We start from the raw sequence: 13,207 nt of genomic DNA, 5'->3' as shown, positions 1-13,207 counted from the left end.
ATGAATATACAGTACCAGTCAAAAGTTTGGACACACCTTCTCATTCAACTACTTAGAAGAATCTAAAATATAAAACATATTCTGTGTTTGTTGAGCATTTGTTTGTTTACCACATAATTCCATATGTGTTCCTTCATAGTTTGGATGTCTTCAATATTAATCTACAATGTAGAAAAAAATAAAAATAAAGAAAATCCATTAAATGAGAAGGTGTGTCCAAACTTTTGACTGGTACTGTATATAAAAAGCAACAATGACCAACATAAAATAAGAAATAAAAAGTATATCTACAAGACAAGTGTTTTGTAAATTGTAAACAATAAAGATAAGATAAGATAAGATAATCCTTTATTAGTCCCGCAGCGGGGAAATTTACAGGATTACAGCAGCATAGATATAGTGCAAACAAGGTACATAGTAAAAAATTAAGTAAATAAAAATAAACAATAATTAAAAAAAATATTATATATACAGACAGAATAATAGTATTGTAGAGTATTTGTATTGCACATATTTTTAGTGTTGTGTTTTGTGGTCTACTGGGATGGCAGACAGAGCTGGTTGTGCAACCAGACAGCAGCAGGAAGGAAGGACCTGCGGTACCTCTCCTTCACACACCGGGGGTGAAGCAGCCGGTGGCTGAAGGAGCTGCACAGAGCTGCACAGAGTGTCCCGCATGGGGTGGGAGAGGTTGTCCATCAGGGATGATAGGGCAAATAAATAAATTCTGAATGAATATAAATCGACTGGATGATTAAGGACAGTATGTACATGTAATGATGTCTACATACTGTATGTACAGTGATTACATAATTGACAAAAGACATTTCAATGATTCATCTTAATGCATCACCTTTCTACCTTTCCACCTTTCTATGTTCTACATCCAGCTTTGCTCTTACAGCTGGACAGTTTATAAACTTAACTTTGCAGCAGAAACACATCTACCTACACTGTGCTGTGTGTGCAATTCATAAATGGATCAGTTGTCAAAAAGTAATAATCAGACAGGGGGTAATGGAGGACTGTTAAACACTGTGTTTCACAGCATTTATAATGTAATGCCCTCACTTTGAAGACTGGTTGAATAAGCTATTAAAGGCATTTCCATTATTTTTCAGGTTGCCTACTCTGGGCTTTCATAAGTTTGTTGTTCTGTATGTATTTCTTCATTTAAATGTTTATTTGTGAGATTTTGAACACACTGATAGGTAAAGAACATACATCCTATTCTTGATTGCTGTGTGCACGTTTGCCAAGTCACAAATGTGTGCTTTTATTCTGAAGGTTTAGCTGCCCTCGTTGCTGTCAGAGCTCTCTATTGTCATGGGAGGTGTGAGCTATATTCAAAACAAATACAGTGTAATGTGTTAGGAGTGTTACAGTTGTAGATGATAGTAAAAACTGTTCAGCATTAGCTTTAACTATGTAAAGCCGTTTCTTTATTATTAAAACATATAATACCAGTTTACCAGTGAAGTTCCAATCCGGTGAGGCTTTCTGAAATGTTACTATTGCTCTTGATACCCACATTTTACATTATGATTTACACTCACACTGTACATATGATGAAAGAGTTTTTAACAGTGACCACTTCACTTTTCCACCAACTCCACCAACTACAATGCAACTTACATTTAAAAAATCTTTAAATAACAAACATGCAAAAGAAAATAGCATCTTAATGTCGTAGGGGTCCATTTATAGACAAGTGTATGGAGCTATCAGTTCAGTGTAGGCTAATGTCAGGATTCTCTGAAGACTATAAATGGTAGTGGGGCTGGATAACGGAGGCTCTCCTGCTTATGAAACTCTCTGTCATTTTCACCTTTAACACCAAGTGGCAGCAAAAGCTCACTATAATTGTTTGCATTTGTGTGTGTGTGTGTGTGTGTGTGTGTGTGTGTGTGTGTGTGTGTGTGTGTGTGTGTGTGTGTGTGTGTGTGTGTGTGTGTGTGTGTGTGTGTGCGCGTGTGTGTGTTCAGCTCTGTGGCCTGACAGCAGCCAGCATTTATAAATACTTAATGCCCTACCGCTGTTGCAGCAGAAGGAAAAGGGGGGTGAGCATTGCAGCCCAAATACAACAGTTCAATAGGGTCTGATCCTGTGGGGTGTTAACTGTCTCTGTAGCCAGTGATGAATGAAATGAACCAGTCTGGATCTCTGGAACAAGCACCAATGAAAGAGAACACTTTTTTGGGGGACAACAGAAACTGAGACTGATATAAATTAGTTATAGAATATTTTATTACATTGCACCACTGCCTGAGTTTCGATAAATTCTGAATATTTTTTATTCTCCAAAATGCATTGCTAATATTACCTGTGAACACAGCTGGGGTAAACTCAATCATGACTCAGCAGGTCTTTGCCGCATCATGGAGAAGAGACTGAATGAACCTGTGCAGGTGATGTTCAACACATTCAAAATTACAGATTAGTGACAAACTACACAGACCAAATAAAGTTGTCAATATACTTATTCTCTTACTTCATCTATGTATTTCTTTGAGCCATTCTTATTTTGCTCTTCTGTTTTAGATTATTCTTTTAATTAGTAGACTAGATCTATCTTTCTTTCAATATTTTTGTTGAGTTAATGCCTTTATATTTCTTCTGTACAACAATTTCAGTATTTTCCCATAGATATTCTACCTTTAACGGAAAGTTTACTTTACAACAATATGATACTTATTCATCAGTACCAATGATTTTCACTTAACATCCTTTAATCTCCAGTTTTCCCACGTTGACCCTGTCATTTGAATGCTGTTTCTGTGATTATTCAGAGAACATAAAGATTTTTCGTCACCATCGCTGTCATTTCTGTAAGTATGTTGTTGCAGGTAATGAATTACTACTGAACGTCGATATTAATGACAGAAAGTCTCCATTGATTTTCCCTCCTATTCTATCAGTATTCAACTCTAAATACTTAAAATGTATCCGTCCCTAACTGACATCTGAAGGATTAATTGCAACCACTTTGCATGACTTTCATCATCATGTGGTTTTGAACGTGTGTTTATTCATTAACCAACCTTAACCTCTAAAGCTTCTGAAATAATGGAGCCATGACTCAGCAGAAAACATGAATAGAAGTACATGAGGAGTTTGTGCAGAAGCATGACAACAAGAGTACGCTCACACACACACACACACACACACACACACACACACACACACACACACACACACACACACACACACACACACACACACACACACACACACACACATACACCCACCCACAGATTATCACTGCAGTGCTTTTGACTCTATTCTGTGGGGGCACTTCATCCTTGCTGCAGTGTGATGCCTCGGACGTTGCTCAGCCGCGTTTACACAGCACGCTGCACATGTACGCCGTGAAGACTCCTGTCACGCTGTACCTGTCCCCATCCTGTGCTGCTCAGTTACTCTGCTGTTTCTGCTTTGGGTGTGTGTCAGGCAGGCAACGTTTTTTGGGCTGGAACTCCTCAGCAGCTCCACCAGAACTGCAGGGCTCTGGGACATCTGCAATGCAGAAGTCTATATATAGCCTTGGAGTTACAGGGAGAGAGAGAGAGAAGAGGGAGAGAGGGAGACAGCGAGACACAGACAGACAAAGAGACATGAGGGTGAAGGGAGACAGAGAGAGGGAGGACAAGACAGAAATAAACAATGAAGGATAAGAGTGAACCTTGAACTGAAAATGAGCTGGAATCTAAAACAAGGCAGACAGAATGCAACTTTATCTATTAGCAAATTCAAACTTTTACATCTTAAACAAAGCCAATTCCTGAGTTGTGCACACTAAAAGCTTTGAAACACTTAATATACTTAAGAAACCCCCAGATCCACCAGGCCGGCCAAGTGTCCACTCATGATGTAAGCACTTGCAATGGCAAGGTCGCAGTGAAGTGAGTTTGCCAGTATCTCTCTGTTTAACTCACTTAAAAGAGGGAAATGGAATTACGACTGGTGGACTCCCAGCAACAGGAACAGGGAAGGGTGGTTATTAAATGCTGAGGTTGAGTATTTATTGCTTAATCTCGAAGGGTCTCAAGAGGGCAGCAGAGGAGGAGAAGGAGGAGGAGGAGAAGGAGGAGAGGAGTTAAATTATGTATGCATCTCCACAACAGCAGAATCTGCTGACAGCAGAGCTCAGCACGCACACAGCAGCGGCCCGGCCAAATCAAGGACGACATACAGTCCGGCCAGCGGCGGGCAGCGGGCCCACGGAGGTGTGGGATTGATCAGACTCTTGAATTCTCAATAAATCCGTCCTCTGACACCCTCCCTGTGTGACTCTTCATCACAGAGGTCCGTGCCGAGTCATAACTCTCCTCGTGTCAAGGCTGAAAGATGGAGCATCAATCATTTTAAGTCCACCATGCAGCACCTCAGGGTCTTTTACACAACATACTTTAAAGTATTTATTAATATTTATAGACCAATTATGAATTCAAATGAAGGATTATTGTTTTAATGTAACCGTGGCAGTATTTTACCATCATAGTTAACAATGTAGAGGCTGATAACGAAGCTGTGTACAGCACAGTGTTTAATTTGAATGATGTATCATTTAAAGGAAACGTTTGACACTTAGAGAAACACGCTTATATGTGTACTTGCAGAGAGTAAGATGAGATTTATCGGACTCTCTCTGAGACATCTTCTCATCAAACTCTCAGCATAAATCATGACCGTTGGATAGAAATACACTAAAAGATGCAAATGTGCAGTCAAACTCAATACAGAGATCCTTATCTCTAATGCATCGTGATGGTGATGTAACGTCTCATTGATTGTTGCACAGCCAGAGAAGCATTTCCTTTACTCTGTTGTATCACGTTGCATTTCCTTTCCCTGAAACTGGATTGTGTTCCTTTTCATTTAATACTTCAGCTAAAAACATTTGTCCTTTCTTCTTACCCCCTGCTTTTCAGACGGATTTATTGATTGTCTGTTAGTGCTGATAATGTTTTTACCGCTGTGCTGATTCTCCCTCCCACACAAGCACACCCACAAACACACACACATACTCACACAGAGGAGTGTTTGAGCAGCTGTGCTGGTGGGCCCGCGTTGGCAACTGCCATCCATCTTAGCCAGCTCCATCTTTCACCTCTGGGTGCCGGCAGGCAGGAGCTGAGATGAGCCGATAGCAACACCCGGCAGACATTATGCAGCTCCACCCATCAACGCAGAGGTGTCCACTTCAGCCTTAAAAGCTGAGGAGGCAGGCAGATTGTGACTGGAGGTAGACAGTTTGTATTACTGTACTTCTGAGTGAGTAAACGTAAATAAGTGGACACCTTTAACTGATCCAGACCTGAATATGTTAGTGATAATTGAAACATCAGTAGGCCTTTTCCAAAGAAGCCTTTTTGACATGTCACAGTAGGAAAAGCACAAATTGTAAAAGTTATGATGAATTTCATTTTGCTGCTTTGGTTTCAAGGTCCTGGTACATTGTGCAAGAATAAAACCTTCAAGGCGACGAGAACCAGAGACGTCTGTTGGCGACTTTTCATTATTCATGCTAGCTTGTCTATTTGGACTGTGGAAGAAGATAAGAAAGAAATGCATAACACAACCGTCCTTGACAAATAAAGGAAAAAGAAATGTGAAGCTGCCACATTTTTTTATCCATTCAAATTATTTGTCCCTGTTTGTTGACTAATAATCAGATTTTTTTCTTGTATAAGGTCCAATGTGCCATGATGGCACAAAGGCATGCTGTGCCATCTACTACTCCAGATTAATACCTTTGCAGGTATGAACATATGTATATAAATATGAAAAAAAAGGTACCAAATCCCAGTGGAAGAATGTTATAATTTATATTTTTCTCCATAAATGTCAGTTTTATCTCACAACATTAAAGAAGCAGAGATGCAGGGAACGTTTGGTTAATAAATGTCTTTATTTGGCTTTGAGTGGAATATCACTGCATGAGATAGCAGCACGTATACAGTCACAGTTGTATAGCAGAGGTCTGGAAAGTGTCAGCACTCCTCAGCCTCTCAGGACACACGTGAGATGGAGGGGAACACATCTTTTATCTTAACTTTCAGTCATGGTTAAGGCAAGTTTTTTTTAATTGAAACACACAACAAGCAAAAAATCAATCCCATCCAGCAGATATTCAAGCTCGAAGAGTCAGGCCATGCATTCATGCCCATTGGTTGATTCATTTGTCAAACTGAAAATCCCAGAGGATGAACTGATGAAATAAAAGAGTTCAGAGCAAAGTGATAGAAGGGGTTACGGTGAAAATAGCCCTTATATGTGACTCCGTACCATTCAGCCATAACTCCTGTGGCTTCTGCACCACCTGCCACTTATAGTCAGAGCTGAGGGCCGTCAGTGTCACCATCAGCTGCCTGACACCGACAGCCACGCTTACCTTCACCTCAAATCCTTCATCCAGCTAAATTAAACAAAAGCACCACTACATTTGTATGGGGAGAAATAAAAAGGGTTGTTGACTTGCAGATCAATATTAAACTCTGAGAGGTATGGTGGCCGTTAAATTCCTTGACAAATGAATCAATCAAAGAATCAAAAATATATATATATATATAGCGGCAATTTAAACTCTACATTTTTTCATTCTTAACAATGCACTTCCTCATGGAGAATCTGCAGCACTCCTCCTTTCCAGCAACTGGAAAAACACCACCCACCCTCCCAACACATTTGTATATACAGTTTCTCTGAGCCCCATTATTGCCATGCTGTGACACTGTAGTGAATTAAAGAGAATGAGAAAGAGGCTTAAATGTTAAGTGGTACCTTTCCGTTTGTCATGGTGGGATGAGATGTAGAACTAGAGAGCCATGGAGAGTTGGGGAAGAAAGAGGGAGTGAAAAGCATTCACCTTCTGTGGGAGATGTGGGGTTTGACTCCAACACAAGCTTTTCTGTGTACCAAGCTGACATTCAGGAATGAGCTGGTCTAAGATAAACTCTCCTTTAACCTACAGTACTCTCCAACTTTTATATGTAAAAATCAAATAGCACCGTAAAAGTTGGACTGGCTGTTAGTCTGTGCGTTTTTTCTTAAAGTCTGTGTGCTGACAATAATGTTACTTTCAAGGTTTTTGATTGCTCTTAACTCTAACTATTGATCATTAATGGCACATTTTTTGTTGCTTCACGTGAGGAATAATCATTTGTGGCATCATGCTAGCTTTCTGCACATCCTTTGATGTGATGTAAAATGATGACAACCTCTGTAGAGTGTGTTTATGACTTAAACTCTTCTCTCATTGTAATACATTCATTTCCTTCTAAAGCTCCTTCTCCACCTAAATACAGTTTAATCACTTCTGAATTACAGAGCAAACAGAGACGGAAAAACACCGACGGTGTGCAGAGATGTGTTTGACAGAGATGATGTGAGCAGAGACCAGATCCATATAGGTGATTGGAATGAGGATGAGGAGCGTGTTTTTGATAATGATGAAGGTGATGTTGACATTAGCAGTTTAGCTCTTGCTGGTCTTGCCGGCGGGGCCCTCCTTCTTCTCATCCTTCTCTTTCTGCTTCTCATCCTCCTCCTCCTCTTCTTCCTCCTGGTCATCTCCCTCACCCTCGCCCTCCTCCTGGTCATCTCCCTCCTCTCCCTCCTCTTCGTTCTCCTCTCCCTCCTCCTCTTCCTCTTCCACCTCGCCTTCGGCCTCTTCCTCCTCCTCCTCTTCGGGCTTGGCCTCAGGCTTCCTGTAGGCTCCGAGGTTGTAGCTGCGGGCCGACATGTAGGAGAAGCCCTGGTAGCTGGACTGGACCGCGGCCCCGCCAACGGAGCTGAGGCGGCACTCCTCGCCTTCCAGCAGCTTCCTGCTCGGACAGAAAGAGAGGCAGACAAGAGATGACGCCAACTATAGTCTGATTTTCTTACTAAAATTATCTCAGTGTTTCTCTGCAGAGGGATCGAATGTCTCTGGAGTATCAGTGGCAGCACCTCTGCTCTGTTTTTGGTATTTTGTCCCAGAACATTACCACAAATGCTGAGTTAGATTATTGTAAGGTTTCACTTTGTATCACTTCCATTTATCTATTTTATTACACTGGGAGAAGAACAGAGAGGGACTATCAGATTAACATTGCAAACATTTCAAATGGGGGGCAGTTTACTATTGAGATAAACAAGGATTGTGGGTAGAAAGAGAGGGGTATATATATACAGTTGTACACTATGCATCTTAAAAACCAGACATCCAGACACTGCAGGACAGTTTAATTCTAAAAATGCTTAAAATAAATTCTGGAGTGGAAGTGAAACTCATTGTAGTATTGACTGCATTTTTTTAGGACACTTGTAAAGATTATATCATCTGAAAACTTGTCTTTGAAATCATAAACAATTCAATCTGTCAACAGAAAGAGAAGAAAAAAAAGTTTTCATTTGCCCTGACTAGTTGACCTGTGAGCCAAAGTTGCAAAAAAATAAATTGCAAAATACAATAAATACATTTTTCTTCTTTGTATGAATATTTAAAATAAGCAAGCTGGGGGAACAAGGTATTGCACAATGTAAAAGCAATCTCCCAAACTGATTATGGTGGTATTGTTTGTAATGTAGCTCACCTGTAGGCGGCGATTTCAATATCCAGCGCCATCTTGACGTTCAGCAGGTCCTGGTATTCACGCAGGTGACGGGACATTTCTCCTTTGGTGCTACGCAGAGCTGCCTCCAGCTGCTGAATGGTATCCTACACACACACATACACATAATCATATCATGAAATACTAATAGTTCATGCTTTCAAGTGAATCATAAAAGACACATAACCAGGTTGTGTCCTTCATCAGGATCCACTGTGTCCTTGAGACTTAACTGGATGAGTCTCTGGCAGAATTCAGGACTGTTGTTAATTCTTTGGAAAAATGACCCAATTGTTAATTATTTCTGTTGTAACCTACTTTTACCTTTATGAGGAACATGATATTTGCCTGATTTTTGCTTGCTTTGTTTAGTCTGCAAACTTTTATGATGTGATCTCGTCCATGCAGGTCTCCATTTACCAAACGTCTCCCTTACCTGCTTAAATAAAGTTAAATGAAATATTAACATGCATAAAAACATCTGTCTACCATGGGTTATTGTCGTACCTGCATGTCTCCCATTTCGTTGCTGTGTCTATCCTCCATCTCGGCAATCTGCCTCTCCAGGGCCTCGTTGTGGCCCCTGAGGGCCTCGATCTCCAGGGTGCGGGCCTGCACCTGCCTGCGGTACTCGCCCAGCTCCTCCTTTGAGTGCTTGACGGCGTCCTGGTTGCGCGCAGCGGCCTCGTTCACGCTGTTGAACTTGGAGCGGTACCAGTCTTCGGCCTGGGCCTGGTTCCTGGCCGACAGGTTCTCGTACTGAGCCCGGATGTCCCTCAGGGCCGCAGTCAGGTCCGGTTTGCTCATGTCCATCTCCACGGACACCTGGATGTAGGAGAGGGGGTAAACGGAGAGCACACCGTACATTTTAATACAAGTACTTGTTGGTAGTAGTTTTAAACATAGTAACATCTGTGAAATAATGCAGCACCAAATAAAACTTTAATATTCAATAAGCCATATATTTTCTAGAATACACACTATGTATGTGAGTATTCATTAAGTAAACTGCACAATTGTTTACATTCTGTTTAAACTCTTTAGTGTACTGTTTTTGCTTGATGTTTATACATTATATTAAGTTGATAAAACCGATTATTGGTGACTGCTCTTTGAAAAGCAGGGACTGTAATTTGAAGATAGTGTAACACACCGGTTTGCTAAACTTATTGAATTTAAAGAGAGATGACAAAAACACCTGTAACTAACGAACTGACCAGTCTGACTAAAACAGTGAACTTGGAAATGTGCTTTTTATACTATTCAAACTCAGACACAAATGTATAATCTAACTGTTTTAAATAATGTAATGCATAAATGTGATGTATTGATATGTAATAAAGCATAAGCTGCCTATAGATAAATTACATTTCCTCTGACGGTTCCAGCTGTGTTCAGTGCACACCCTCCTACAGTTAGACTGTATCTCTTCTGGTGACACGTATATGTATAGTGTGTTGATGCGCTGCTGCAGGACTGATGAATCAACTGCTGACTCGGACTTCTCTGCTGCCATGTAAGCTGTGCTGTCAATAGCTTACATGGCAATACTATTCCCTGCAGGGAAGAGGGGAGACCCTGGAGAAATCTACCCAGCAACCATAACTCCACCGCATGATTTAACAGTTACTTATACCTCACATTCAATAAATTGATTTATTCTCAATAAATCAGTGCTGCTGACCTCATAAACCATATACCTCACATACCAAAACTTATTTTTTTGTCACATCAATGCAAGTATTTTCACTGTTGCTCTGCCGTTAAAAACAGTTTAGCTTGTAAACTACACAAATAACTGCTTGCTAGTGTAGTTCATGGGGTTTGTCTGGCAATTTGCCCCTTTGGGACGACCACACCCCTGGATTATGCGCTATTTCTCCGCATCTTTCTCCCCCCCCCCCCCTTCTCCCCTCTGCCACCTTCTCTCGCCTCCTTTAATGAAACATGTCGCCATTACACACAAACATTTTAGCCAGTTAGTCTAATAGACTAAAGTTTAGAGTATTTATATTTGAAGTGTAAAATGAAAACCACTTAATATTACCACAGAGAACTCAGATTTACGGAATACTTTGTAGCCTAGAAATCATCTTAAAGTTGGAGAAGGGGGCGTGGCGGAGCAGGGACCCTCGAAAAACTCAGATTTATGAGAGGAAGAGGAGGAGGAGGAGGAGGAGGAGGAGGGACTGCAGGGAAACGGAACTGCAGTGCCATTAAATGCGCAATGTTACATTTGAGGGGGACGCAGTTTGTCTTGCACAGAAAAAAAAAAAGAAACTGTGGGAAACTTGCTCATATAGAAACAGTAGCCTAAACAAACAGGTGTAGTGGAGCTGAGTCTTTCAGTATTATTACCTGTGAATTGGTCATTTCTAGGAATAATTTGATCTGGTGAATGTTAAAGTCTATTGACGTCATTAGGTAATGCAGGTGATAACCTCCCATCAAGTTTGATATGGTCACTGTAAAGTCAGTCCACAAGCCATAAAGCAATATATCAAAGTATATCAATATAGCAAAGTTCCATAAAGCAATATATCATTCATGTTGGCTTATGGTAAAACATGTGTGGATGTGATATTTAAGACAAACTAGAGGACATAGAAAAGGTGTGTCCAAACACTCGACTACTGTATATGCTTATATTTGAATTCTTGTGTTGTGATCTTTAATGAAACTCATTTTCTTATAGGTATTAATAAAGATCTATCTCATTTTATGTGATTTAGGAGTCTTTGAATTATATATTGGGCTCATATTAAAAACAATATGAATATGTTCAATTGAGTCAAATCCAGAAGTGAAGAAGTTTATAACAGTAAACTGTTTCGGTGTTTACCTGAGTGGCCTGCAGAGACGCCTGCATCTCCTGCAGCTCCTCCTCATGGACCTTCCTGAGGAACGCGATCTCGTCCAGCAGCGATTCCACCTTCTTCTCCAGCTCCAGACGCGACAGGGTGGCGTCGTCCACGTCCTTCCTGTAGCCCTTCAGGGTGTTCTCCGCCTCCTCTCGCAGCTTGCTCTCCTCGTCCAGCTTCTCCCTCACCCGCTCCAGCGTGTCGTTCATCTGCACGCAGTCCATGTGCATCTGGCTCCTCTCGTGGGTCAGCTCCTCGACGCGCGCCCGCAGCTCCCTGATCTCCTGCTCGTACAGCTCGTGCAGGCGGGACGGCTCGTTGTTGCGCTGCCGCAGCATGGTCACCTCCGCCTCCAGCACCTTGTTCTGCTGCTCCAGGTTGTGCACCTTCTCGATGAAGGACACGAAGCGGTCGTTGAGGCCCTGCAGCTGCTCCTTCTCGTTGGTGCGGATGATCTTCAGCTCGTTGGTGACCGCGGTGGACTGCGTCAGGTCCATGGAGGAGTCCTGCATGGAGGAGAAGACGCGTCCGGACGCCGCCGACCTGCGGTAGTTGGTGGAGGAGGAGGAGGGCATCCCGGAGGGGGACCCGTAGGTGCGGTGGCTGCTGCTGCTGCTGCGGTATCCGGCAGTGTGAGGCCGGGACGGGCTGCTGCTGCTGCCCATCCCCGTGCGTCCGGACCGGGGGGCATCTCCGAAGATCTTCCGATAGGAGCTGCTGCTGTAAATGTCGCTGGAGTAACTCATGGTTCCTTTACCCGGAGAGAGAGAGAGAGAGAGAGAGAGAGAGTGAGTGGAGTTCAGAAGTGTGTGAGGGTGAGAGAGGGAGTGAGATGCGAGTGATGTCTGGCCCGGACAGGTGCTTTTATAGTGAAGGCGCCGGCGCATCATTTGACGCAGGGACAATAGAAGATGAGGGGAAACCTGCAAGCTGTAGCAGAAAGCCTCCACCCTCTGGGGAGACACGAGTCACTCATGCAGCTCCTCTTTGCTGCCTTGTGGCTCAGCCATCAACACACAGTAACTAGATGAGGAACATGTTTTGTTTATGGGCTTTATTGAGACCTTAGTGAAGCTCACTTTCATTAAGTTATTAAGTCGCTCTTTCCTTCCATGTTCTTAATGACATTCAAATACAATCACATCATAATAGAATCACGTTTAATCTCATTTTTTTTCCCCTCAGTACATGTGCCATCCCACAGGACTCTCTCATGTTACCTTCGCCCACACTGTCCACTGTCATTGCAGTTTTTTTTTTCCCTTTGCTGTCCCAGCAGAATGGCGAATGGGATCGATGCGGGGAGCTGTGCGCCAGAGTCTGTGTGTGTGTGTGTGTGTGTGTGTGTGTGTGTGTGTGTGTGTGTGTGTGTGTGTGTGTGTGTGTGTGTGTGTGTGTGTGTGTGTGTTTTGATGCTGCAGTCTGCATTCAGCCGCCCACATCCCATCCCATACCCCCCCCCCCCATCCCCCCATCCCCCACCCCACCGACCTCCGCAATATCGGAATACGGGATGAGACTCATTATAGTGGCCTGGTTCTTTTTGTTCCCCCATCATCGCAGTTTCTTCTGCATCTCCGGAACGAGACGGATTGGTAGATTGTAATTTGGATGTCGGTCAAAGACATATTCTGTCACAACAAAACAAACATGTATATATATATATATATATATATATATATATATGAGTATAATATAAAGTTATGATTCTTCCAAAGTTAGAAACACTGCAGTGCTCGTTAAAAGTCATCA

At 42.2% G+C, this 13,207-nt stretch overlaps 1 protein-coding gene across 2 annotated transcripts; it reads right to left on the bottom strand.

The window, feature by feature from the left end:
• Window positions 1–5,922: 5,922 nt before the first annotated feature.
• On the bottom strand, window positions 5,923–12,252 carry zgc:65851 (uncharacterized protein LOC321113 homolog). 2 transcript variants are annotated; one of them, XM_054610527.1, is made up of 4 exons: window positions 11,422–12,252; window positions 9,102–9,407; window positions 8,577–8,701; window positions 5,923–7,826 (listed from the first exon to the last, which is right to left on the bottom strand). In XM_054610527.1, the coding sequence occupies exons 1-4, from the start codon at window positions 12,199–12,201 to the stop codon at window positions 7,478–7,480; spliced, it is 1,560 nt and encodes a 519-aa protein (XP_054466502.1). In that variant the 5' UTR covers window positions 12,202–12,252; the 3' UTR covers window positions 5,923–7,477. The 2 variants fall into 2 exon arrangements, with proteins under 2 accessions (XP_054466502.1, XP_054466501.1); XM_054610526.1 differs by having other exon boundaries at window positions 9,102–9,419; window positions 11,437–12,252.
• Between the last annotated feature and the right edge of the window lie 955 nt (window positions 12,253–13,207).

This window comes from Anoplopoma fimbria, chromosome 13 (genome assembly GCF_027596085.1).
Source record: "Anoplopoma fimbria isolate UVic2021 breed Golden Eagle Sablefish chromosome 13, Afim_UVic_2022, whole genome shotgun sequence".
Taxonomy (NCBI): Eukaryota; Metazoa; Chordata; class Actinopteri; order Perciformes; family Anoplopomatidae; genus Anoplopoma; species Anoplopoma fimbria.
The sequence above is the reverse complement of the archived record's forward strand: the minus strand, read 5'-3'. Positions and strand labels throughout refer to the sequence as shown.